The following is a 27,398-nucleotide window of genomic DNA, read 5'->3' on the forward strand; positions in this document are numbered from 1 at the left end:
AGAAACAAAGAGAGTCCAAACTATCTACAGAACCCATATCACGTGCCAGGCACAGTCGCCTCAGGCAGCGCTCGTCAGGCTGGTCACAAGAGCTGCTTAGGAAAGATTCTTAATAAAATCAAAAGGTCTTACTACCTTTAAAATAGGCGCACAACAGTCATGTTAACCATACAAAAGTAGCAACCAAAGTAGGAAAATCTGACAGACCCCCAAAACTGAGCTTAGGCCTGGGAGAGATGTATACGGACGGTTTTCACTTCGGTATAGTTTTCAAGAGCGTACGAACCCAGCTCTCGTCCCAGTCCAGATTCCTTGAAACCACCGAACGGCATCTGGTAATGGAGAGTGTTGTAGTTATTGACCCAAACAGTCCTGTTGGAAGAAACGTGTCAACAATATTCGAGAAATCTTTGTTATAGGAGTCATGCTCACCCTGCCTTGATAGCATTCGACACTCTGATGGCGCTGTTGATGTTTGTAGTATGAACAGCCGCTGCCAAGCCTATAGTTGATTGCTCAGGTTAAATAAAGTATGTAACAAGAATTGCATACCACTCACCGTAGTTTGTGCTATTAGCCACCCGAATGGCCTCGTCTTCGTCGCGGACTTTCTGCACCGTGCATACAGGTCCAAAGACTTCCTCTTTCACAATCTTCATGTCTTCGTGAACGTCTGCGAAGATTGTGGGCTGGATGTAATATCCTTCATTTCCATGCCGCTCACCACCAGTGACGACCTTGGCCCCTGCGTGTTTCGCGTCTACAATATAGTTCATAATTCTGTCATATTGCAGCTGAGATACCTGGGGGCCTTGGAAAGTGTCAGTTTTGAAAGGATCCCCAACCTTGTTCTCTTCGGCCCGTTTTTTGAAAAGCTCCAAAAACTGATCGTAAATATCCTCGTGGACCAGAATTCGAGAGCCGGCACAGCAGCACTGCCCGTGATTGAAAAAGATCCCCAAATTCACCCATCCAATTGCTTCCTCTAAGTTCGCGTCTGGAAGAACAATATTTGGCGACTTTCCTCCAAGTTCAAGAGTCACCTTCTTCAGGTTACTCTTAGCAGCTGCTTGTAGGATTCCACGACCAACCAAAGTTGATCCAGTAAAGGCAACCTTATCAATATCCATATGAGATGCAATGGCTGCTCCTGCCGTTCTTCCAAATCCTGAGATAACATTGATCACTCCAGGAGGAAATCCAGCTTCTTTGATCAATTTAGCCACATAGAGTCCTGATAATGGAGTCTGTTCAGCAGTTTTGATAATAACCGTGTTACCCGTAGCAACCGCAGGGCCGATTTTCCAGGCAATCATAAGAAGAGGGAAGTTCCATGGAATGATTTGGCCACAGACACCAACAGGCTCGTGACGTGTGTAGGTCAAGCTACCACGGTCGGTGTCGATTGTCTGGCCAAATATCTTATCGGCCCACCCGCCGTAGTAGCGTAGACAGCCTGCTGAGGCAGCTACATCGCCTTTCGCCATTGTCACACCTTTTCCATTGTCAAGTGCTTCAATGGCAGCCACTGTATCAATATCACGCTCCAGAAAATCGGCGAGGCGAGTGAGGAGGCGACCACGCTCAGATGGTGTGACCTGCTTCCATTCGCCTTCTAGAGCTCTGCGGGCAGCTTGAACAGCGATATCGACATCTTTCTCTGTGGCTTCATGTACAGCCACAATGGGCTTTTCATTGTGGGGGTTGATCGTCTCGAAGGTTTTGCCTTCCACACCCTTAATGAACTCGTTGTTGATAAACCTGGTGTATATGTCTTAGTAAGGGCACGGATCACATTTGGTTAGATAGGATTTGAGCAAACATACAATCCCAAAGGCTGTTCATATGTGACCACGGGGGTCTTGATAGTCTGGAAAAGAGACATGATTGGAGATGGAGGGAGAAACGGACTAGAAAATTGAAAGGTGATGTTTGGATTAAAGTCAGGCCTAGAGGGCAGAGGAAATGGGCTTTATACAATTCTGCAGAACAAACTGATCTTTACGTTCGTCGGGAATATGGAGTAATGCGGAGAAGTTTTTGTGGTCGATCGGAACCGTTTCGGTATTTCTCAAAGCGCAATACTGGAGCTCTACTTTGGGGACTCTTCATATTCTGCACCCTTCACTCCTTTTCTCCGAGTTTTCCCTTTGGCCCGGAAATTGCTATGCGGTTCCGAAAAAAGAAAGCAAAAATGACCGTCTGAAATTCCTAGTGACGTTAAAGGATCTGTCTTCGCACACGATACTAGCGACATACGCTCATGTCGAGCCCACATCCGACATGCCCATCGAATCCTCTTCTGCTTTAGATTAATCGATCAACCTTTGTTACGAAGTTTTGAGAATTGAGAATAGAGGAGTTTCATAGCTTTCCCGCGTGTAGAATATTCGAGTTCCTTATACAGAGGATGCAGGTGGGAAATCTCAACTATGTCTTATAACCAGGTTCACGCGAGAGAAACCGCAATTTGGAGCATATCGCTTTATGTAGGTATTTAAGTCACAATGTCTCCAAATTCTGACTCTGTAAGCTGTGTTATAATTTTCAGATTTAGAGATGGGCCTGAGATTACCCTCGTCGTCAGCTCAGGTGTTATTCGGAAGAAGAACATATCAGGACTAGTGCGGGACTCTATACATCACAAAGGTACACAGGTCTCTGGAAACTGTGAAACCTAACCCTTCGAAGCCTCTATGTAATTTTGCGTTTGACAATAGAAGTAATGGTCAGGAGAATTAAATTGTTCAATTTGTGCTAAACATGCGCTATCCACGCAATCCACAGCCAGAACAAATACATCACAGGATTTAATAGTCATGAGCAATGGTATGTTTGGCCGACTGATTATTCTGGCATCTCAAGCACATAGCGACCAGCAATTTTGCCTTGCTCTGTAATATGTCAGTTATCGAGTCAACAAAGATGACGGAGAAAAACGAACCCATGAGCTCGAAGATTTTCGGGAGGTCTTTCAGAGGAGCCAGTTTGAATGGAGCTTTAATCAAGCCCCGGGCAAAGAAATCGAGAGCTTCCACACCATCTTGACGGTTTCCAACGTAACTGCCCTTGATACTGATCATACGGACAACTGTGTTAAAAACTGGGGCCTTGAGATGTGCATCCGGAGGCAATCCAATGGCAATGATTGTTCCCCGGGAGCGAACGTATTCAGTGGCCTGTTGGAAGGGCTTCTCAGAAACAGCGAGCAAAATAACGGCGTGGGCTCCAAGGCCATCAGGTGTTGCTGCCTTCACATCGGCAACCAAGTCCTTTGACTTCGTGAAGTCAACAAAGGCCTAAGCCTTGTTAGCTTTGGACGTAACTGTTTTGGGGGGTGAGCTCTCAAAAAGAATACCTCGGTGCCAAGTTGTTCACACATAGCCTTCTTCTCATCGCCTCCATCCACAGCCACTACTCTGATACCCATAGCCTTTGCGTATTGCTGAGCAAGAGACCCAAGGCCACCGCCCGCCCCAACGATAGCCACTGTCTGGCCTGGACGAACTCCAGCTTCCTTCAGACCTTTGTAGACAGTAATACCAGCGCAAAGGACTGGTGCTGCGGCATCGAGAGGGACCCCCTTGGGAATCTTTGAGGCATGGGTAGCCTTGCCGACAGCATACTGTTGGAAAGTGCCATCCACAGTATACCCGGAAAGCTGTGCATTGGGGCATAAGGGGTCATCGGATTGCCTGCAAAATTCGCATTCGGAGCATGATCCATTGAGCCACTTAATGCCGGCGTGGTCGCCAATTTCAAAGTCGTTGACCAGCGAGCCCTTGGCCACAACAACTCCGGCACCTTCGTGTCCGCCAACCAGGGGCATTTTCACTGGGAGAGGCCAGTGGCCCATCATAGCATGCAGATCAGTATGGCATACACCAGAATAGCGTATCTTCACCAAAATCTGGTCTGGACCTGGCTTAGGGACGGCGATCTGCTTGTACACAAGCGGACCACCGACCTGTTCAGCCACCTGTGCCCATTGCATGTTGGGGATAGGCATATTGACAAGGTAAAAAGAATTGTAAATTGTAGAGGATTGAAAACGGGAATTCTCAAGCGTTCGTGATTGTTTCCAGGATAGTTGATGAAGCTTCCATCTGAGCGTGGGTGGGATGCTTTATAGATACTTGTACTCAGGTGCGGAGAGAGGTCTCCGGGGTACAAAATAGCGGGGCCCTTCATTTCGATATCCACATCGCAATTTCATTCATTTGAATTAATTCGGACAGCCGGAATATAATGGAGAGAGCAAATGCTTGATTTACTACTCTAGATCCCCAGAAAATTCAAATGTTTGTCGATCATGAGCAGGAAAGTTCTTGCGGGGAAGCTTTTGTGGGATCGGCACGTCCCCCGTGCGGAGCCGCATGGGCGACCTATCTCTGCGTTCGCAGGAAATCTTTTGCGGGGAAGCTTTTGTGGGATCAGCACGTCCCCGTGCGGAGCCGCATAGGGGACCTATCTCTGCGTTCACTGATCCTTACGGCCCACAATCATACTCTATCTCCCATTATGCCTGGCAAGAGGATCTCGGAGGTCCCCGGCCCTCAATTTAGGGATGTTCATCAAGTTTTTGTGGTGACCAGAGTGGCATCTTCATTGCACTGAAGTAACCTTAGGAACAGGGCTTGAATTTATGTGTTCTTGCCAAGTAACATGCCTACCTATTCCCAAGGTTCTAATGGTTTCTTTGAGAAACATCGCTGTCGAAAACTAGATATATCTTGATAAAGAGCGTGATAACGTGTTTACTATGTAAAATTCACAGAAAAGCAGACATTCACTTATATTATTACTGAAAAGTGAAAGTTCCACATTCCAGACACATAAAGTCAATAAACGAGAGCAGAAAATGAGCTCAGACACTGTATTCCGCAATGCTAATTTTGCAATCGTTGTTGGACTCGTCATTCATGCCGTAGGGAAAGAAAGTGCTTGACCAGCCACTGCTAATTGCAAACCCATAGCTCTCACGGCTATCCTGAATGGCTTTGATATTATGCCCCTCGTAAATTTCGGAAAGCTGCTTACTTAGAACCTCAATTTCCAGACAGCCTGGAGAAGCGTCTCTGGAAACATTCTTGGAACCCTGGGGCAGCCTTGCTCTTTTTCTTTGCTCGGGTGAACTAAGCTGTTTTTCTTTCCCTGATGAATCCTGCAAATGATTTAGGAAAGTTAGATCGTCATACTTCTGCTCCCGAAGTACTCTCATCCTTGCATCAGGTTCGATCTCAAACCCTGGGCTTTCAATATGGAGTAGTTTCGGGTCAATGAACCCCGACCTTCTGATTTCTCTGTAGACCTGCACATGTGCTTCCGGAGTGACTTGAATATCCGTCTCCGATTTTCTATCAGAAATTTAGTAAAGAGACTTGGAATCGTTTTGGAAATTAATGGTAGATTACCGATATTGCAGCAAGTCGACATTTGCCCTTTTTCGCAGAGAAGGAACAGCACCGGGAAGGCCAGCTGTACCAGGCTTGGTGGTAAGAATATTGAGATGTTTAGGTTTTTTGTCATTGCTGTTGACATATCGCATTTGGAGCCATTGACAATTTGAGCAGGACCTGATGGGCTTCTTCCGAGGTCGCAGTCTCTCCAATTCATATTTCGTGGTGGTCGGACCATTCATCTTCCAAGCACAAAACATTGGTTTATCAACGTTTGACGAACGCGGAACGATAGCAGATGAGGCCAGTTTGTTAGCCATTGTACCCTTGTATCATGAGTGGCTTCTGTGGGTTAGAAGTGAATATGTGACACATTTCGGCCCAAGGATACACGATATTTAATGTTATACATTATGAACCACTGTCCAGGCCATCGCTCGAGCTACTCCCTTCAAAGGAGGGATCTTAGCGACCGTCTAGTTCGCAGTAGCTTTTTCAGTCTCTATGGCCATTTCATAATACATCCTGCTGGCCATCGTAAAGGCAAAAGGTAGCAAGGGTATTCAGCCAATCACATCCTCGCCAAGACCCCTATGCATGTTCCTCAGCAATGCGGTTCCGCATGAACTTCAGAACCGCACAGCATAGGTCACATGCAACACATCGATCATTTCGATCGACATTATTCGCCTTCGACTAAGTTTACTCGTTGTTTCGATTTACAGTCCGGGGCTTTCTCCGTTGAACCGCACCATGGAGTTTGGGTGTCAGACTTGTCCTAGGATTATGAACAGCTCCTTTCTGCCGGATCGAGTCCAGTGCTAGGATCATTTGATTTGACAAATATTCGAAACTCACATAGCCCCCTTTTCTGAAATTATAAGACTGTGTACTTTCCAGCTCTTTTTTGTCATTTTCTTTTGAAAGTTACAACTTCATGCCATCAGACACCAATTCATCAAACCAGAAGATGACTAGCGACGACACTCAGGACGTTGGGGTGAAAACCTCGTACCAGGATATGGAGAACTCGCCACAAGGACTTTCTACAGTTCCGACTATGGTCACTCTGTCTCCCGAACAGTTTGAGAGATTGTATCTGACCCCGATGACGCGCCGCCAGCCTGCAATAGCAAAGCAAATGGGAAACCCGACACCGCTGTGAGGATTCTTTTTCCTACCCTGAAGCTAAATGCTAATTATAAAATGCAATTTTTAGGGCACTAGGAGGGTTCGTCATAACCACGACACCGCTTTCGTGTTGCTTGATGGCTTGGAGGAGTGCGAGTGGAAATGGTGTTGCATTTGTGTAAGATAACGTTGGACAATATGCAGGCTGATCTCTACCTTACTTGTACTAATGAGAACAGCGGCCCTTTCGTCTTTCTTGGTGGCCTTTTACTGCTCATTACGAGCATTCTTGAATTTATATTGGGAAATACTTTCCCTTGCGTTGTATTTGGTACCATCGGTAAGTCTTCCAACATTATGCTAGGCCTTGCTATGCCCTGCTCTCTTCTCTAATACCTTGCAATAGGAGGATTCTGGTTTGCATTCGCGGCTACCATGATTCCCTCTTTTAATGCAGCGGGTGAGCTCTACTTTCCAAGACGGATTGTCCTATCGAATGAGGGTATCAATTTTCTGACACGCCTAAAAGCTCCGTATTCTTCTTCAACCACCGATACAGCTGCTGGTCTTTCTGCTGCTGGCTTCATGAACACATACGGTAAGCTTTTATAAGCTCTGGTAAATAGTTGCGACTAACAACGCCAGCGTTCCTGTTTATTACAATGGCTGTCCTCATGTTGATCTTCATGATTTGTGCCACACGCACAAACGTCGTATATACTCTCATCTTTCTGTCCCTACTCTTGGTTTTCCTTCTCCTATCGTCGGCCTATTGGAGACTAGGAGAGGGGAACTCAACCTCTGGTGATCGATGTGTGAAGGTAAATATTGCGCCCCTTCTTTTCTACTAGATTCATAATGTAAATGCTAAATCTACTTTTCTGGGATTCAGGGGGCAGGAGCTGCGCTTTTCGTTGCTAGCCTTTTGGGCTTCTACTTGTTGATTGTGCAACTATTTGACGCTATGGGATTCCCATTCCATTTGCCAGTTGGAGATCTGGGGATTCTGTGGACTCGCTATCAAGACCGGTAGGTGATCGTATCGAAATCTCAAACTTTTCAGAATTTAATATGCAACAGGGGTGAGGAACATGACATTGAATACTCTGCTAGCGTTGGCAATGAGTGAATTTTTTCATTCTGTATAATGCTGCCGTGTCATTGGTAGAAACACATTTGCCACTCGAGAAGAGCTCCTGGTCACTGGTCTGGCTTTATCCCAGAAACGAATTGTCTTTTTCGGGGGTTAGTCCAGTTTAATCTACGTATTTTAAATTGAAAAATGCTTCGAATCCGCCTTAACCTAATTGTCATATCTCAATATCGTAAATCAATAGTAGCCATTGTTTGGCTTGAAATAAAACCACTTCATGCGCATCTCTTGGGCTAATATCACTACCAGAAGATCCTGTCATCTCCTAGCCCTTTTTTGTTTCTATCTTTTCTCTGTAGCCCCGAACATAGAAATTTCTATCCTTGAGTCTATACCAATTGTTATGAGTGGTCTAATTCACGCCTATGTTTAGAAATTTCTATTAACCTTTACTGTAGAAGATTCCGTTAAGGGGGAGGAAAGGACTCGACTAAATTCTAGTAAAAAGTTTATATCAGTCAATTAGTATCCCAGAAAACCTAATATAAAACGGCTACAGGCTAGCCAATCTTCAGGATTCATTCATTAGATACCTGTGATATATCGGCCGACAAATCCGGCCAATACTGTTGAATGGTCTAACAGAAAGGCTTTCAAAGACTAAAGTTGTCACCGTCCACAGACAGTATTCAGCATCTATAGAAATGTATTCGATCACCTTAAGACTTTGATAGCGCAGCTTCGGCGAAAGAAGGTTCCCTTAGAAGCAGGTGATATTGAAAAGTCTTGAAGTAGCACGGCTCAAGCCTGACCAATATTATATGTCGGAATGCCAGCATGGTGGATCCATGGATAAAAGTTTTGTACAGCACTAAACTGCTTTTGATTTTTGACATTCTTGGCATTGTGCGTTCATTTCGCTTACTATGCTCTCTTTTATAAAAGGGATAGTTAGATTATATACAGAATGCCAGACTTCTTCTATCTTGAGATTTTCAACCACATTCAGGAATTACTAGTGTAATTCGTGGTGGATCACATACACCGCCTAGATTTGACATCTTACCTAATTGCAGGTTGTGGAAATGGGAAATAAGCGTAATCACTAGTAATTCTACCAAGTAGTCTGATTCGACAATGATGAAAACGATGATATTCAGTCTATCTATTAGCCTGGAATTTATAGGGGCAGAAAGCGGGAAAACTGCCGGAATGCGGAAATTACGTTGGACGCCTAGATCTGATGGATCAGATCAGGTGATCAGGATGCGGAAGATGGATCCTAGTAAATTACTAGTGGGAATTCCACTCCGACACAGGTTTATAGTTAACGAGTGCACGTGATACCCCTTTAGATCTCTTGCTCAGCTAGATCCTCGAATTTAGAGACATAGCGCATTAGTTCCTCGGTTCCCGGTTAGATACTAGGTGTGCTAGGCCACACGAGTTTCAGTTGTTTCATCAACATCTTCTATTTTCTATATCTACGCCAACCTGCGAAACAACGAGCAGTTTTCATGTTGGGGTTTTCACATGGGCTCACGTGGTTTATGTTTGTCGAGTTTGCACTGTACTGCATCTTATAAATAATTGAACCCCAGGATATCTCAACTCCAGCCTGATCAACTTCCCCATGCTTTCAACATCACTGGAGAAGAGAACATTGCTCTTGATTCTGCGATATTCTACACATTGGCCGTGGAATGGCTGACATGGAAAGCTCCGACATACCTGAAGTAGGACGGTCTCCCTCCCTTCTGGACTGTGGTTCAGCTAACACTAGGCACTTTCTCAGCCTGCAAATGGACAAGGCACAGAGCACAAGAATTTCCCTCTCGACGGATGTGACATCTCCCAAGTTTCCGACGAAACCCTGACTGCACTCTTCGATACCGCGCCGGTTCTCCATTCTTACGAAGGGACACGTATTGTGCGCCTGTCACACACATTGGTCCTCAAAGGCGGGACAGGTGCGCGGCCATGTGAGGCCAACATCCTCATGCTTGTTGCTAAGCATGCTGGATCGGAAGCAATCCTGGTACCCAAGGTCCACCGAGTTCTCAACATCGAAACAGAAGATGTCTTTTTTGGCTGCAAATGCCTGATACTCATGGATCTCGTTGACGGCAGATCAGTCGAGCAATGTTGGAGTGATTTAAATCAGGCAGAGCGTGAGGACGTTATCTCTCAGGTCGCTTCGATGATTACCACTCTACGCTCTATTCCGCTATCCCCGGAGCAGCAACAGCAGCCCGGCCCAGTAGGTTGGAAAAGCTATGTAGCTCGTGGTTACTGGTTTACTGACATAGGAGCCGGCCCATTTGATTCGAAGGAACACCTAGAAACTTGGTTCAACCGCCGACTCGAAATATCCCAGAAATTCCACCAAGCGCCTGATACTATCCCACCGTTTCACTTTGACAAACTAGTTCTCACCCACCTAGATATCGCGCTCCGCAACTTGATCTTAGGCCATGATAGCAAAGTTTGGTTGATTGACTGGGGTGACGCTGGGATATACCCTGATGGGTTTGAGGTTGCGTCGCTCAAAGCACGGAGGTTCGAAGCGCCAGAGTACACTGATATGTTGCTTGAAATACTTTCCAAAACGACTCCCAAGCATGAAAAGCTGGTGCAACAATTGAGGTGGATTACGTTTGCGTTGACTACTGGGCAATGGTTGGGGAGAGAGAGACTTGACTTTGGTATGATATGATATCCTTGAAGGTACCGCCTATCTTTAAAAAGAAGATCCCGGTGGCTATTGCTTGCAGATTGGCGCTGGGCGCCCGCATTGTCCCAAAGCTATTGGCCACTTCATCTGACACGCGAGTAAAAGTTACAAATCACGCCTATGCTAGATTTTTTGGATACACTAGTTGGTTTAATGCTGCTGCTGTGATTTCTATTATCATTTATAGCGGTCACATCGCCATCGTGCGATCGCATAATTATTTGCGATATGGATAATGCCCTGTATATATATTCCACCTGAGACTTCCTCTGACTTTCACCTCTGGAGTCCTTTAACCTCGCTCTCAGTTATTTCAATTGTTTCCATCTCGTTTGGCCACACCCTACGACCTTTCCCAAGCGAATAAAAGATCCCATAAATGCAGAGAGCGACATGCGCTACTAGGTAAGGAGAAATCAAACAGATGGTTCAGGGCGAAGACGGATGTTTGACCTTTGACCGTTCTTCCAATGGATAGAGACAAGCCATAGTTAACGAGTGTCAACAACGAGCGGGCTGCCGCAAGGGCAGGGGCGTGAAGGCAGTCTCGATAGTCGTGGTCCAACATAGTTTCCAGTGAAGGTGTTGAGCAAGTTAGTCACCTATGCAAATCCCTCTTGTTTGTTTTTGGCTGTTTCCTTCCTCGTCTTGTACATCGCATCCTTGCCATCGATAATTCTCTTCATCTCCAGATCATCCAGAAGCTCGAGAACGTAGTTTTGACAGTTATAGCCTGGGTATTCATTGTGGATTTGCGCTGTTTGTGCCGCTTGTTTGATAGCGCCAACTTTGGTAACAGGCACATCGCATAGGTGGATCTATTCAGAGAGCGTCGCCGATTTTCTGGCGTCCGAGTTTCTCATTTCGAAGCGGTAGTTGGTAGAAGAACCCATGATGTGGAGGATTGTTTGTTCGCATCTGTGGGCCCGTTGATAAAAAGGCTCCAGTGTTTGTATATACCTCCATCGTTGTATATGGCGACATGTAGCCCAGCAGTTGAAGACATATTTTAAAATTGTTGACGGTTTCCACCGGAGGGCTAGAAAGTGACGGATAGGTTCCAAGTAGGAAGTGTTTGAGTGTTAGCTTGGGAAGAGACAAACAGAACACAGTAGCAGAGAGCCCGGAGGCAAAGAAGTACCAAACAGAATAACAAAAGACTGAAGCAATTGGTGGCTTAGTGTTCGATCAAACTTACGCGAATGCGTCGCGAGGAAATTGTTTTGGCGATAGGGAGAACAATGATGGTATTTATAGACGACCCAGATAGTGAGCTCAACAAATACCGGGTGACAGCACTTATTGGATTCGAAGCAGAGGTGCTGACAATCCATGTCGGTTTGGACACACTCGGCCAATCGTTCAAGGTACAGGCACAGTACGTGATACCAGGAGAACGCGGCGCCTAATGCTGTTTCTATCTTTAGCTTCAAGACAGCATTTCGCAACCACTAAATGATATAGCGTCACGCTCGCTAGTCACATCAATGTTTCAAAGTCTTTAAGCGCGCGATATGCGGTATTTAAGGTAGAGCTAGTGCTTTCAGGCTTGCTTACACTCGGCTGTTTGAATGTATAGTGCTGTACCCGCAAGTCAGGCTGGATAGATACGACGAAGCTAACTAACACTACTACCGGGCAACAATATGGACCAGTGTCAAGGCACCAGAGATCGAAGCGGTCCTTAGATGGTTCCTTATAGGCTAAGGACTAAGGAAGGATCGAAGATGATTTCGGGAAGAATATAAGTGTTCCTACGTGATAGATCAGACAAGTATAGTAGTATAGCCTCGATAGACTTACATATCCTTAGCACCCAACCATTCCTTAGTGAATTCGAAGGTAAATTCGATAACGATCTAGTAGGGCCCTTCTTAAGGATCGTAGAGAAGACTAACCCAGATGTAGCGATACCTTAGGTCTAAGATCACCTAAGGACGGTTTGTCGTGAGGCCAGCGAGCTATAAGAAAAGTCTAAGTTCAATACGATAGCGACCATACCCAAATTTCTTCTTAGTTGTACTACTAGTAGTCTCTACGACTTTTGTAAGGTCCTCAACGTCTAAAGAAGGCTTGTCACGCCCTTTGGAAGATAGCTTATGCTTTTTGGCTAATCGTTAGATCACCTAGATTTAGGATAGGGTTAGTCGTGGAAGAAGATTTAGGTGATCTCGGCATAGCTAAAAGGAATTACTCGTACTTAGCGCATCCAACGGTTCATCTGCTTCCTAATCTTATTTAAAGTAGACCTTTCGTAGCTAGTCGAAATACTTTCTAGAACGTGTCTAGTAAGCTCTTGCACTTAGTACCTAGAAGCCTTCTTCTATTTTTACCACGCCGTAAATTAAGAGCCTAGTCTAGGAAGGTATATAGGATCGGGATCGATAGGCGCTGGTATTCCTCGTTAGGGTCCTTCCGAAGAAAAGAGTAGAACCTAGGTGACATACGCGTTAGATAAGGACCCACTAAGAGAAGGGAGGTAAAGGATGGGAGGTAGGACTAACTAGGACTATTTCTCCTCAACCTAGCCTTTGCCATAGTCTTCCTATGTGTAGACTGTCTCATTAAAGTTCCTAAGTTGCTAAATGTAGTACTCCAGTAGGTGCTCATTATCTGCGAAGAGTAGGGCCGCATCGCCAGCATCGCATTGTTGATCTTCCTCGTCCTTAGGCTCGGTCAGATCAGTGTCGGATCGACAGTCTTCAGTGCTTTCTCTCTCGGAATAGTCACTGTCGTTTGATGGCCGATAATTGGCCTTGCGAGAGCGGTGGGCCATGAGGAGAGCGGAGGGGAGTACAAAGAAGACTGAGTCGCACAAGGTTCTAAGGTAGACTTGCGTCTTAAAGGGAAAAGGCACGATTTGAAGCAGGTTGCTGAGGACTAGGGTCGTCGAAACGAAAGGGAGTGAGAGGGGAGGACTGCCATTTTAAATGGCAGAACTGCTGAGGGAGCCATTTTCGGCGCCATCATGAGCTGGAGGAATCCAAGCTGGCGACCAGGGTGCGGACCAATCTACTGACTGAGGCTCGCTGAGGTCGGGAAGTCTTGAGGAGCGGCGGGCAATTCGCGGTGTGGGGTGCGTGGACGCAGACGGTGAGGTGGGTGGCAGAAAGGTTGGCAGATGGACGGCCAAAAACGGCTTCCCTGGCTGCCATTTTTGGCCGTCCTTTTGCCGACATATTGTTTTAAAAAGTAGTTTAAACGAAAGTTTCCTAGAAGGGGTAAAGGGTCTATATAGGTATACTAGTATACGACACTTAAGAAACAGCGGTTATCTTAGTCAAATCACCTAAATTAAGATGAAAAATAATTACATATTTTCCTATTTCTACTCCTAGAAGCTACCATTTCCAATAAGTCTCCATAATATCGGAACCATACCTATCCGAAGTTTTCTTACGAGGCAGACATTCGTATTGAGGATCATATACTCATTTACTATCGAAGAACAATAGGACAATTTCTGTTCCCATGAATCATGTGAAGTTCCAGAAATCAGATGTGAGAGCCGACATTCTAGGACTATCGCTTCCAAGAAGTCTCGGACAGTAAACACAAGCAAGGGAACCCGCTTCTTGTTTTCTAGACTTGAGGCGAAATTCGACGCAACCAATCTCGTCGGTGATTAGTATCCATTGAAGAATTTATGTCTTCGATCCTCTACGTAATACCGTTCGACGGGTTAGTTGATTGGAGAAAATGACGGAGGGAAAGACGGAGGGAGAGATGGTCCGAGTTCTTCATTCCAAAGAATATCGTCACGCCGAAGATCGTGGTTTATTCCCAAAGCTCTGATTTCCTTGTTTGACCTGTGAATTTCCTAGCGAAGCCACGGCTCACAGACCATCATGTTATTTTACAAATCTTCATGATGACATGCTTTCAGCACCTTGTTGATTGTTGGCTAGCACTGCATTTCTTTTCGTCGCAATATGCAGGGTTGAGCTCTCGCCTCAACTCTTGGAATGTCTATACCACTCGATAGTGAATCCAAGTTGCTCTGGCTCTCCCAAAGAAAGCATATGAAGAAGTCCACGCTTCTCCAAGCTCTGATAGAACACTCTTTTCGCAGAGATATCCTCTGCCGAGCGGTTTTGACCCATGTCACGGTTATAACCATCCGGTTCTCCGCCATTGGCTACTTCAGGTTTGGTTGACTCGCTGGTGCGACAGAGCACTAACGCCCACCAAGATCTGAAACTATTCCATAACCCGCGAATAACACGGCCGATAACCATACGCCATTCGGGGACGGGTATTGTTTCGGGGTTGGTCTCCCTCCTGTTGTTTCTTCCAGGAAGGAGCGTCTCTGTGTATGCGGCCAATTCCGCAATCGTGGCATAATTGTTGTGCCAACATTTGTTGATAATGTGGTCAATTACCGGATCACCATCTAATTTCGGAAATTCCAGGTTCTGCAGTAAGTCCACAACCTTGCGTCCATGCTCTTTAGGATCCTCGGTAAGACATCGATCTCCATAAATCTCAAAGCCGTAGTTTATGAGGTAGAACAAGGAACCGAGGGCAAATTTTTCGGTTCGAGGACCTAGAAAGCCGGAACTTCCACGTCGTCCTTGGTCCTGCTCGTCGCTGTTGAGTATTCTTCCATAGGGGGCCATGCAAGCTTCAAAATCTGTCCCGATTTCCGCCGCACAATCAAAATCCGACACTTTTAATCGGTCACGATCAAATAAAATATTTTCGGGTCGTAGGTCACCATGAGCAAGATTGAGCGATTCTAGGAAAGCGATGGCTTGAGCGAGGTCGTTCATCCATTCCTTTCTTAGGGGTAGAGGTTCCAGTTTCTCCACTTTAGTGACCACAGAAGTTTGCTGGTCGCGAATATGATTGTTTTGTATCCTAGAACAGAGGGACACATCTAATGAGGCAGTTAGTAAACACAACTATCAAACACAGATAAGGGGTCGCACCTCGCATGTACTCGAGGAAAATGCCGTTGTCTGTGTAGAAGAAACACTGCACCACGGAAGGACAGGGCGGATGTCGAGAAAAGATCTCATAAATCTTGAGTTCTTTCCGAAATTGCTCTCTCTCAAACTCGCCAGATTTCGGGACCTTAACCACGATGCGAGGATGGACCTCATAGACGAAGGAGATGGCTCCTTTCCAGACCCAGTGAACACTAGGAAACTGCTGCTGGATAGTCATAATAAGGCGGAAATAAAACAGGCTGAAAAGAGGATATGCAGAAAAAAATGTTGTTGTGCTTATGAGGGAGGTGACCAAAGAAAAGAAAGGGATGGCCTGCGGAGGTTGAAAGGCTAGATTAGTTAACTAGCTGAACTATTACGCATCATATTGCGGGTTTCTAAGCGGGGCCCAGATCCCATGTGTGCCTAGAATGTCTCTAACTATGCATGGTTTGTGGCAAAGCATTGGGTCGGAGCTACTCTCAACCCTATGCCCACAATCTAGGCCGGCGGCTACGTCGGTCGAAGAGCAAATCCGATTGCGGCTCCTTGCGCCGTCATATCTTTTCTGACGTGGCCTAAAGATGGAATTTGAGACATTTCACAACTGCACGGTCCTTGACTTAAGCCAAATATTGGCCGACTGCCCCGTAGTGCGAACAAATCACAGTAGCCTGTTCCTTCCTTAGCTTGCAGTACTTTTGCGAACCTGCATAAATCGAAGGAGTCAAAACTTCTTATATCGCGTTAGTCCTTCCTTAAGTCAAAATTGCACACGGGGAGAGATCGCGTAAGACCGCAATAAAATGCGCTACATTCATTTTTACTGGCGATGGTCTTAATAAGAACTGGTGGTTTAGCGACGAGAGGTTGCCTTACCTAGCAGTGGTGAGCATCCAGACAAGTCACGCATTTGAGCAGGGGCTTGCTCTGATCTCAATTAAGCTTTATTAAAGATGAAGAATGAACTCTGGTGCAAGCTACAGAGGCCCCCATAAGTCAACGTAAAACTCTTAATAACAGGTGGATTCCTATTCAGGAGAATATGCCTTTCCCGAATCATATAGAGAGCGTGAAAAAGACGGATGTCAAGAAAAGGAAATGGGATTTTAAGAGAGGGCCAACGGCATGGAAGGGCACACTAAAGAAGCGTTTAGAGGATTTAAGGTTAGACCAAAAAAATAATGGGTTCCCGTAGGGAGAGGTTCACTAGGGCTAGTTTCTAATGACTGATGGTGAGTATTCCTTTGTATATCGGCTTGATAAAGACTAGATGACATAGATTTTCTACGTGTTAGTCTATATGCCGTATCTCTAGTTCGAATATCTGGTAGCACTTCTTAATCATCCTAAAACCTATTATTATCGTCTTATAGGGAAAAAGAGATTGAAACTAACGTAAGAGTAACGAACGTAGTAGGCCGGTAAGGAGATAGGTCATAAAAGGCCTTCAACTAGCCGATATTAACTTCTAGGTCATATAGATATAGAAATGAATAGCTGGAATTAATATATCTATTTGACGAAACGAGGGCTCTTTATTATAAAAGGCTTTAATTCTAGTCCTAAGGTATGATACTACCTATATGAGAAGGCACGTCTACCGATTGAATTTCTTTCCCTTCTAGCCGAATTAGTCTTAAATTAAGTATTAGGATTGAGAATCTACCTTGCGCTCTATAGGGAAATATTATCCTTAGAACGTCTTAGTAAAGATGTTACATTAGTTCTATATGCCTATAAGGCTCTACAAAGAAGCTAGGACGAGGATAATGCCACTATGAGATTTATGTATTCTAGTTGAGAAGTATTTAAAAGCTTAGAGTCAAAGGTAGAGGACGAAAAGGTTGTCTACAATTAGGAAGCTAGAGTTTTAGTAACGAGTGAATAAACTAACTATACGTCATATTCTTGGCTTCCATATAGTACCAAATGCCTACTATGCGAGCGCTAGATTGAAAGTGGGAATACATGCTATTTCTTCCATTCGGGGCTCGTAGGAGAATCATTGGGATTATCCGAATTGTCCAACACTGTGTACTAGGTACTCCGACAAAGAAAGAAGGCGCGAACGAATAAAGCATTTGCCATCGAGCCCGACCCACCACAGAATCTGCGGCTCCACCAACAGCTCTCTCTCTCTTTCTCTCTCTTCTCTCGACTCCCTTCTTCCTCGTCCAACTTCACTTCACCTCACTCCCCTCACAACTCACTGCGCTCGACACTATACCCCTACCCATTCCGTCGCTATATCCCCCACTCTAACGCGTCTCGTTCACACTTCCCGCCACCGACCTGCCCGGGCGCATTCAGAATCGGTCGCATCCCTCTTCTCCCCCACCACAACCCACCATGAGCGGTCGCAACGTATCGCACGGCCGCGGCGGAGCCGGTAAAGATACACTCCAGCATCACTTGCAAGCGCGAATCCTCCCCGCTAACCTCTCCGACGTGCAGGAAATATCTCCCGGCAACAATCCGCCACCACACCCCACGACCTCGTCACCCCGACCATCAAGCAAGAGGTCTACACAACCGGCCGCGGCGGCTCAGGCAACATGGTGCACAATGACCTCGGGCGGCCGGAGATTGCGCGCGAGAGTCAAGACGTTGAATCGCCGCCGTTGCGCGCGGAGCAGATCCCCCACCACACCGGACGAGGTATGCTATGCGCGAAACTCTAGAGCATGCTTGCTGGCAGGACACAAGCAACCGAACTAACGCGATTCTCGGTGACTTAGGCGGCGCGGCGAATGCTTATATCCCTTCTCTTGAAGAGGAGAGGAAACATCGACAGGAAAAGGAGGCAGAGTTGAAGCGGGTGCGCACTGCATCCAAGGATCGCGTCAAGGAGATCGAAAAGGAGCAGAAGGAGCGCAATCAGTCGCCTGCGAGCTGAACAGGGATTTTCTTTCTCGGGATCATGCACGGTTCGATGGGTATGGCCTTGGCCATTTTCCGTTCGTTGGTAGGAACCCGATGCGTGCGCAGACAACCTTCCCCAAGCTAATGGTGCTGCGGGCAGTGCTTGTGCCTGACGGTTAGTCTGGTATGGGAAGTAGTCAACAGCTAAAAAACAAAAGGAGTCCGGAGTCAAGAGGTCTGTCTTATCCGGCGTTGGTGTCTTTTTCTTATGCTTGCTTTTTTTGGCCGGGGTCTTATCTCTGACCCCCGCCGGGTTATCACGGCGCTAGGGGTATATCTAGTGTTTTTTTCTTTCTTTTGAACTTCATGGCTGATTAGACCATGATTCGATCACCCCTGGCTCGTAAGATTTATATTCAAAGTGACGGAATTGTACAATGCAAGACACGAACGACATTGATCATGTAGTCGGGTATCTCTATAGGCAACGATGCCAGATTTTTATTATTGTTATATTTCGTGAAGATGCTGGATTAAATCTCTGGAAGAAAACACCCTGTCGCATCCACCGGCCAATTGATCAGCGGCCTCCAGTCCGGCCCGAGGGCATCGCCAATCTCCCTCAGCACGCGGGTGCCCCAGTCACCCATCCACCACGAGTCCCGCAGGTGATGGATGATAACCGTATAATGGGCCAAGACCACCAGCGCAAACGGCTGGCGCTGCTCCACGAGATCCACAAATGCAGCGGGGACATTAGATATCCAGCAAAAGGCAAATGTCTTCGGCTCGGCGCCTTTCATCAGCGTCTCGAGCGAGTCACTCAGGTGATGAATGGCAGACTCGAAGACCGCGGTCTCGTGCTGGGCTGGTTCCCGGGCGGTCTCGAGCTCGTTCTGACGCTGTAGTGCCTGCACTACCAGGCGCGACATGTCCGGCATCGTCGGGCGGGCTTCGGCGGGTGTAGTCAGCGGTGCGAGGTCACTGGCTGCGACGCGGTCGGTTACGGCGTTCATTGCGCCGAGAAGCCATCTCGTCAATTGGAAGACTTCTATGAATTCGTCTAGGATGCTGGATTGCCCGTCGTCTTCTTCGTCGTCGTCATGTGGGGGTTCATCTTCCACATTGTTGATTTGGCAGTATGCAAATGGAAAGATGGTCATGAGGATACACAGTGCAAAGACCGCGCTGCATTCTGCCGTGGTGAGGTCGTATAGTTCGGCTGACTGGATTCCCGCGAGGGCCTCGGTTTGGTGTTCACGAGCTGTGACAACATACGTCCACTTCCGGTCTGGGCTCATGCTCGTTGCGGCAAGATGAAGGGCAGATAGGGCTAATAGGCCGTGCCGTAGTGGGGCATGTCGGAGTGATAGTCGCGGAATAACTGTTTGCCAAAGTGGTTTGTCGAGGCGGTCCCGCATCACCGAGCGGTAGGTCGTCGTGCACCAATGCATCATCAATTCCAGGTCTTGCAGATGCAAGGCCTCTTCCATCTCTGCTGGGAGGCTAGCCTGCATTGGGTCGGAGTCATCATCCTCGTCAGACAACCGGAGGCTTGTCTGAGGATCCAGTTCGGTCATTGTTGGCGGCAGTGATGGCGAAGACCGACTAGAGGCTGAGGATGAAACTGACAAGCGCGCCTGAGGTTGGAAGGACTGCCGCGGTGCACAAGAGGTGGCCATCTTGCGGGCCTTGCAGCGAGCACATGGTGAGGGCTGCATCGCATCCTGCAGGGGTGGATGAGATGTCCGAGATGAAACTATTCCAGTGGGCCGACGAGGATGTTTTGAACCTCGTGGCGTTTGCCTTATCATGATGATTCGCGGCTCGTGGTGCACACTCGCCTGCCGAGGTCGCTTAGTTGGCGGCGACGCCATGAATGCAACCCGCTGGTCCCGCTGTGGAGAGCAAATGAGGGACGAGGGTGGCGGGAATGACTCGCGACGACTGACGGAACGAACGGTGAAGGAGAGGGTGTTTGGTCCTTTTCAATGTTGATGGATGACGAGACCTCTTCCCCTCCCTCCAAAGCTCTCTAGAAAGGGGTTGTCGTGATGTAGCCCCATGGCACATGAGAATTACCCAAAGCAGTATGAAGAGAAGGATTCACGACGGGCGGATGGAGTCAGTCGCCCTGCCAGTTTGATCTGGTGGCGGTGGGTCGTAGGAGCGTGTCTTCAGCTACTACGTTCGTTCAGGCCTTCAGGCTAGAAGTGTTCCCGAAGCGGCAAATGCACTGACATTTGACACCCTCGGGATGCGCGGTTCTGCAATGACGGCCAAGGGCAACGGCAGCAACTCCTACGAAGGACACCGAGACAAGAAGATCACGAATCCTGCAGCGTCACAATAAACAATAATGTCATGTTGGGTGAGCGGAAACGGTTGCATTTCACGAATACCTGGCAGAGCACATTGCCCGATCGCGGTTAGGGTCTGGCGATCGTCTTAATCAGCGGCCGGACGAGCCCTGCTTTTTCCAGTTGCGGCATGGCGCCACGCTCGGACGCTCCACATGGCGGTGGGTTCGAGAAGCATTTTCCTATGAGGACAAGATCATAGTACAGACGCGTGGCGCATTCGAGCTCTCGTCTTTGCCCGCATCGGGTAAACGCACGGAGGAGAAAAGTACATTAACGAGGCCAACCGCCCCCTAACAAAAAGGGCGGTGGAGAGACCGGCGCAGTTTGGTGGACCGCATCGAATATCTAAACTCCTACATACTCAACATGGTATATGCACGGAAGAAAAGGAGAAGGAGGCAGACTATCAGATCCTCACATTGGCGTACGGCACCAACTCGACCTTCCCAACGAGCCCGTTCGGCCCCCTCGCCGGCAATGTGCTCATCTGCTCCAGCAACAGGGGTTTAATTCCTGCATTCCGGAGCTGTCCGAAGATACTGCGGAGATAGTTCCACATAGTTGTGGGCACAACAATAGTCACTACATTCCGACCAGACCGAAGATACGGCCCGAGGTTGGCGCGCGGAGCGGCCAGGTCGACAGGTGGCAGACGCTGTCCATTCACCGTGATCCGGGCAGCATGAATGATGGGTGGGAGGACCAGGTATGCGCCATCTGCGGCGTGCGCAGAGGGAGGCCAGGCGAAGCTGGTGGTGTAATAGCCAATTCCAGATGCATTCTGCAAGCCGGCGATCTGGGTCCAGGAGACGAGGGAGCTGAGCTGATGCGTTGTGTTGTGCTTGGAGGCGATCACCGATGCGTCGCTCATCTCTTGAGGGGCGTCCCAGTGTTCAACGGTCAATGTCCAGTTGGATAGTGTGATTGACGGAGCAACACCCGTAGCAAGTGTGGTGATCTGGCTACCGTTGGACAAGATTAACGGCTTGTCATTCGGGCCGGAGGCAATGTGTAGTATAACACCGGTCTGTGGGGAATACTCGTAACCGACCACGGTAGACGGGATCTGCGTCACATGCATCATAGGCGCGACGGTGTCGTTGGAGAAAGCTATCATGACCGTTTGATTGCCCGCTAGACTTAGGGGCAGTATAACCCGGCCGTCGACTCGCTTGTAGTTGAGCGCGGGCTTCATTTCGCCCGTCCAGGGGTTCAAGATGAACGGAGCCTTAGTGCTACCGATATCCACAGTGCCGGTGGACGCATTGGTGTCGCAAAAGATAAACGCATGGTCCATGCCAGTCCGGTTATCCTCACGCCATGTTGAGTACCAGGTTCCATTGGTCTGTATGCTAGTCTGGGGCTTCAATCCGAGAGAGTGCAGTTTGGCTGCCACCTGGCCTGATGGAACGCTGTAAACGTTCCTGGTCTGCTTCAAGGATTGGATGGCTTGCTTAACAGCAGAGGTATCTCTTCCGTCGCGGGTCGCGTACACCCCGGGGTCTCCGCCGCTTATAATCACGGTAAGACCAGCATGGGCGTACTTCTGGATGTAATGCACGCCTTCCAAGGTAAGATTACTGTTGCTGGTGATTACCATTGCCTTGTACGCCGGGCCGTTCGGTGCCAGTCTACCATTCTGGACCGTGGCCTCCGGCAGGGCAAAGTTGTCTGGGGAAAGGTATGTGTATGTGTAGCCTAGACAGAGCATCAGTGTCTGTATGATTTGTGTCGAAAATCCCACTTACCCGCGTCGAGCATATCTGTGGAAGTGTACAACGATGGAAAAGTAAAATTCGTGGCCGACACCTTGTTGTAAATAGCAACGTCGGTGCGCGGGATCCCAGACTGCTGCAGGAGCTGTACACGTGCTGTATAGTTGAGAATATCGCCAAACCCATGATTCCAAGATGGCTGTTTGTCCGAGTACGGCTCAGAGAAAAGATAGCTGAACGCTGTGTAGCCGGACCAGGTGGTGCCGTAGTAATCGCCAGTATACGATTCGCCATGCAGCACAAACTGGTTCACACCACCGGAAACAGCACTGTTGATGGCGAAGAGCAGTTCCGAGTGTGGAAAGTTATACGCCTTGAAAATCACGGCTCCCATTTCGTTGGAGATGACGCGCTTGCCAGCCAGGTTGGCCGGCCCGGAGAACTGGCGGTAGCCATCGATATTGTTTGAGAACTGCAGGCTTTCACATTCGGGAGCGTTGACAAAGGGAATATTTGCTTCCATGTCCATGGGGAGGTTATACGAGACTTGCGTTGATATTTGCAGATTCAGCTTTGAGTTGAGCCAGTGCATTAGCCCATGCAGATATTCTCGGTATCCTTCAACCAGGGCACCTCGGAAGTCATCGAGATAACCCACGCCCTGGTCAGAAGTATCCAGAACACACTGTATCATCCCGGGCTGCGTGGCCTGAATGTCGATGTTGTTGTCGCCGAACATGACCAGTGGCAGGAACGGCTTTAGGTTGTAGCCGTACTTGGACTTGAAAAGTTCCGGTAGCGATGGCGTCCACGAAATATTCGCTCGAATCTCCAAGCTATCCTCCCAGCCTGACAAGAATTAGCGGAGAATAGATGGAAATATAATAAATGCTTACCATAGTGGCCAACATCCATTAATAGCTCTTGCACTCCATCCTTGAGCAAATGCTCCTCCCAGAACGTAGTGGTTGTGTGTGCTCCGCGAGCACTGAAGTGATCCACGGTATATGAACCGCTGTCGAAGATTGTCTCAGACACATTCGCACTATAATCGAGATTCTTCTTGTGGGTCTGGAATTGGTAGAAGGCAAACAGTCGGTACGGTGATTTCGCTGCTGGCAACTCGAGAGAGACATGGCCGGTAGATGAGACATGGCACGTCCACTCTTTCAGAGTGCCATTCTTGAGGGTGAGCTGCAGAAACCAGGTCTGGGGCTCCCCAAATAAGGTCATGCCCGCAGCAATGCTCATGTTCCTTGACGAAAGTACTTCGGCGGACACCAGAGCTACTAGCTCCCCGGCTCCCCATCCAGGAATCACGTCTTCGAAGTGGCCATCCTGGGGCACGACAACCGAGAACGGCTCCTAGAACAGAAAATTATAAACCAGCAAATCTCCCGACAAAATAAATATACTTACCAGATCCCACTGAAGCCCCTCATCATCCGGATGAGCAGGGACGCCCTGTCCCTGATTCGGACCCATTGCAAAATCCATATAAAGCCCAGCCTCTTTATGGGCTTGCAAAGCCGCAACAAAGATTTCCCTAAAAGCAGGAGTCCCAAATCCATACTTAGACCAGTTCGCGCCAGCCGGCTCGCCGCCCAATTGGCCTCCATAGTTATAATATGGCACGAGTTCTACGCCTCCGGCGCCGATTTCACCGGCAGCCTTGATATTCTCCTGCACGATCGAGGCATCCACACTAGCATCGGGAAGCCAGTAGCGAAACCGTGGACGGCATAGCGCGGCGGGATTGCCGAATGATCCGCAATTGACTCGAGCGGAGGTTTGGTCGTCTGTGTTGGCTAGCGAGGGCTGTAGGAGGAGCGGGAGAAGGGCTAGAAATTCTACAAGAGGTTTCCACATGGCGGCGAGGAGATCACAGCGAAAGTGTTTACCTCATGTTTGTCTTTCTCACCATGGGAAGTGATATAGGGAGACAGAGCTCGGGAATCCCGAGTGCATTATGATTTCGTTCGGGTGGATTCTTTCCGAAACAGACATTAAGATCCATCAAAGCCGGGGAGAGTCGCGGGACCACGATCGATGGGGACAATCTCGGTAGCGAGTAAGTGCAGGCGCTTCCGGTCAATATTGCATAGTATGAACATTGATCTTGTGCACGTATATAGGAGTGCAGTATGTACATGGTTGTAAGGTCACTCTGCTCGGGATGAAGCAGACCGATGAGAAGAAAGATTTACCCCGCAGGAAACCCGGTCTAGTGTGTTAAGGTTGGCCCCGCAATCCGAAAAGGAAAGCCAACAGGGCTGGAAAAGCCGGGATGGAGTTATAATCTCGTTACGAAGGATACGCATCTATATCCTTTCAGAGACTATAAGGTTCAGGAAATCGAGATTAGATTGGGATCATCAATCGTATTAAATGCAAGATGGACAGTAGTCTGTCCGGGATCATCAACTGTATATATGATGTGTGCGGGTGGCCAGGACTCGGCAAAACAGGGGGGTGATTATATAGATGGAAGCCCAAAGGCACAATGCAGAGTATGTCATATCAATCATGAAACGAGTCGATCCAAATGATCGACCGGTTTGATGCAATGCCAACAGCGAGTGTCAATCCAAGCACGAAACTTGTCTGGGTATCAAAACGGATAATCAGGCGGAAAGATGGAGGGAAGGGAGAAAGAGGACGGAGTATATAGAGACGCAAAATATAAAAGCGATGGAATGCCCCGTGTTACTTCACCGAATCCGGCTGCCGATTAAATCAAAGCCACGTATTGGCGCCCCGGAGCGCAGCCAGCGCAAAATGGCTGCCGAGGGTAGGTCGAGCACGAAACGCGTATGCCTCGCCTGGGGAGTTTGAGCCACTGGTTTGCACCCAGTATCGGTCAGAAAAGGGGGCGGTATTGAGTCCGTTGGAGATATAGCTGTGCATGTCGCTGATGAACATCTCGCGCGCATCGCCGTCCACCGTAGCGGCCACAAAGCCCTGCCAGTTGGTCTGGCCCCAGCCTACAGATCCATCCAAAGGAACGCCGGCCGCGGCGCGCACAGTCGGGTAAAACTCCCCGGTAGCATTGAATGACTCCTCGGGGAAGGCGTTGAGGTCAAAGAGGATGTCCGCGTACTGGTTGAAGGCGAGGAACCACGGCGGGGTGCCATACTGGAGCAGGAAGTGAGTTCCCTGTTCATCCGTGCCGAGGTGGTCCGTCCAGATCTTGTCGGCCCAGTCCTTGCCGGTGGCAATGTACTTCTGCTGACCCGTCAGGGTACCGTACGTGGTCAAGCCGACGGCGGCCTTGATGCCCAAATTGGTCTGGTTGGCAAGGGCGCCCAGTGCATCGTTGAGGGACAGCTGTGCGGCGGGGTAGAGGCCGTTCTCATTCAGGTACGTGGCATACTGCTCCAGTTGAGCAGCATAGGTGGTCGCCAGATCGCCGCTGCCGGTCGCTTTCTGGTATGCGTAGGTGAGGATGATCACGTTTCCGCTCTCCTCGATGGGCATGGACTCGCCGCTTGGCAAATGGCCCGTGGCATTGGGGTAGTGTTCACCGAGATCGTGCACAGCATACTTCTGATCGTAGGCACTACTGCCCATATAGTCGAATATGGGGGAGAGGAGCAGCTTGATGTAGTCCGGGCTGAGGACGTAGAAAATGGGGAAGGTTGCGTAGATGACGTCGACCGTATTAATGTTGCCATCGCTGGAGATCTCCTTGATAAAGGCGCGGGTTTCGGAGGTATCCAACGATTCGTCCGGGATGGTCAATTCAATGCCTCCGTAGACCTGGCGCACCGACAGCGCCAGAATATCGGAGTAGTTGGAGCCATAGGCGGCGTCGCCCGTGTTGGAGACCAACTTGTCGAACTCATTCGACTCCAGCTGGGCTAGTGTATAATCATCTAGGAAGTATGACGCTGCGTCGGCCGTGTCCGAGAATTTACTGCGATAGTATCCAGTTTGCGTCGCACCCAGGTAGTTGATCGCTTCTTCACGAGCGTGACCGACAGCGAAAGTCACTGTGCGCGTATCGGAGAAGGTGTCCAGGTCGTGCACAAAAGCTACCACGCCGTCCGTAGTCCAATCGGCATGGGTGCCTGTCAGTGTACTGTGGGACACAAAGCGGCCGCGGACCGCGGATCCGGGCCCCGATGCGGTGGAGAGCGAACTGCCGGCCCAGGGGCGGGAGGCGTAGACGGCACTGCCCCACAAGGCCTGGCCGTCTGCATTTTCGGAGAAAGTGGCCGTGTCCTTGGCGCTAATCTGGAACACTTGGGTGTCGTCCTTGGCAGAGTAGCTCCAACTGCTGTGATTCGACTGGCCGGTCCAAGTATTGTCAATGTCCGAGTAGATCTGCACCGCGCACGCGATGCCGTCCTGGACCGTCACAGTCAGGTACGAGAACGGCAGTGATTGGCGGAGGTAATTCTTGGGCGACACAGGCGAAAAGAAATCGAGGGTCAACGTTCGCGCGCCCGCCTCGACCGTGAAGATGGAATGGGTGGACGTGTAGGTGGCCTCGGTGACGGTCGCGGTCTTGACGCCGGCCGGCGCATCGGGCACGCCGAACAGACTATACACGTCGCCGTTGACGCGCGCAAACACGGTCCAGCCCAGGTTATTGCCGGCCCAAAACTGGGCCTGGCTCGTGGGGAGGGATTCGACATCATTGCCCGGGATCCACGCTATGAGTTGGACGATCCACATTAGTTGATTGCGACCCCCAGAAAATCCGGGGAGGGATGATCATAAAACGGGAAGGAGGATCAGCGCACCAGACAAGTAGGGGCTCCGCACGGCCAGCGGATACGACGGCGGCTTCAATGGGTCGTAGCTAGTAGCATGGGCCCAGGGCAGTCCAACGGCCAGGGCGGCCAACGTCGTGAGAAGCGCGTGCATGTTGTGTTTCTGATCGCACACCCGGATTTGGAGAAAGGTCAACAGGCAGACCACCGGTGATTGTCTACAGAGGAGAGAGTATATAGATCCGAGAGGAATCAACAAAGACACCCGGGGGGAGGAAATGGTTGGCGCAGCTGCAGTCCAGACCAGAATTCCCTGGCGCGAAGGGGGTGGTCAGGGCTTCAAATAGTTGACCGGACTACTGTCTCTCTGTCTCTCTCGTGCTTCCTTCCCCTCCACGCGAGATTTGCTCAATCACAACATGTCAAGTGCTCCTTGCGCGAGAGTAGCC

General features: G+C 48.8%; 6 protein-coding genes across 6 annotated transcripts; 1 reads left to right on the forward strand and 5 right to left on the reverse strand.

Moving 5' to 3' along the window:
• Nucleotides 1-221: 221 nt before the first annotated feature.
• PFLUO_LOCUS134 (aldehyde dehydrogenase (NAD(P)(+)) ald5) lies at nucleotides 222-1,885 on the reverse strand (the record flags this gene model as incomplete). Its single annotated transcript, XM_073778378.1, has 4 exons — nucleotides 222-372; nucleotides 433-502; nucleotides 560-1,761; nucleotides 1,827-1,885. The coding sequence occupies 4 exons, from the start codon at nucleotides 1,883-1,885 to the stop codon at nucleotides 222-224; spliced, it is 1,482 nt and encodes a 493-aa protein (XP_073634233.1).
• Nucleotides 1,886-2,847: 962 nt separating this feature from the next.
• PFLUO_LOCUS135 (Alcohol dehydrogenase) lies at nucleotides 2,848-4,009 on the reverse strand (the record flags this gene model as incomplete). The annotated part of the gene is made up of 3 exons (XM_073778389.1): nucleotides 2,848-2,894; nucleotides 2,945-3,299; nucleotides 3,359-4,009. The coding sequence occupies 3 exons, from the start codon at nucleotides 4,007-4,009 to the stop codon at nucleotides 2,848-2,850; spliced, it is 1,053 nt and encodes a 350-aa protein (XP_073634234.1).
• A 13,631-nt stretch (nucleotides 4,010-17,640) lies between these two features.
• Nucleotides 17,641-18,187, forward strand: PFLUO_LOCUS136 (uncharacterized protein; the record flags this gene model as incomplete). The annotated part of the gene is made up of 3 exons (XM_073778400.1): nucleotides 17,641-17,680; nucleotides 17,746-17,949; nucleotides 18,030-18,187. 3 exons carry the CDS (start codon nucleotides 17,641-17,643, stop codon nucleotides 18,185-18,187), a joined length of 402 nt encoding a protein of 133 aa, XP_073634235.1.
• Nucleotides 18,188-18,686: 499 nt separating this feature from the next.
• PFLUO_LOCUS137 (uncharacterized protein) lies at nucleotides 18,687-19,835 on the reverse strand (the record flags this gene model as incomplete). The annotated part of the gene is made up of 1 exon (XM_073778411.1): nucleotides 18,687-19,835. One exon carries the CDS (start codon nucleotides 19,833-19,835, stop codon nucleotides 18,687-18,689), a length of 1,149 nt encoding a protein of 382 aa, XP_073634236.1.
• A 1,087-nt stretch (nucleotides 19,836-20,922) lies between these two features.
• PFLUO_LOCUS138 (uncharacterized protein) lies at nucleotides 20,923-24,100 on the reverse strand (the record flags this gene model as incomplete). Its single annotated transcript, XM_073778422.1, has 4 exons — nucleotides 20,923-22,214; nucleotides 22,265-23,080; nucleotides 23,128-23,596; nucleotides 23,651-24,100. The coding sequence occupies 4 exons, from the start codon at nucleotides 24,098-24,100 to the stop codon at nucleotides 20,923-20,925; spliced, it is 3,027 nt and encodes a 1,008-aa protein (XP_073634237.1).
• An 867-nt stretch (nucleotides 24,101-24,967) lies between these two features.
• On the reverse strand, nucleotides 24,968-27,103 carry PFLUO_LOCUS139 (uncharacterized protein; the record flags this gene model as incomplete). Its single annotated transcript, XM_073778433.1, has 2 exons — nucleotides 24,968-26,889; nucleotides 26,980-27,103. 2 exons carry the CDS (start codon nucleotides 27,101-27,103, stop codon nucleotides 24,968-24,970), a joined length of 2,046 nt encoding a protein of 681 aa, XP_073634238.1.
• Between the last annotated feature and the right edge of the window lie 295 nt (nucleotides 27,104-27,398).

Source organism: Penicillium psychrofluorescens (assembly GCF_964197705.1).
Source record: "Penicillium psychrofluorescens genome assembly, chromosome: 1".
NCBI classification, from domain to species: Eukaryota; Fungi; Ascomycota; class Eurotiomycetes; order Eurotiales; family Aspergillaceae; genus Penicillium; species Penicillium psychrofluorescens.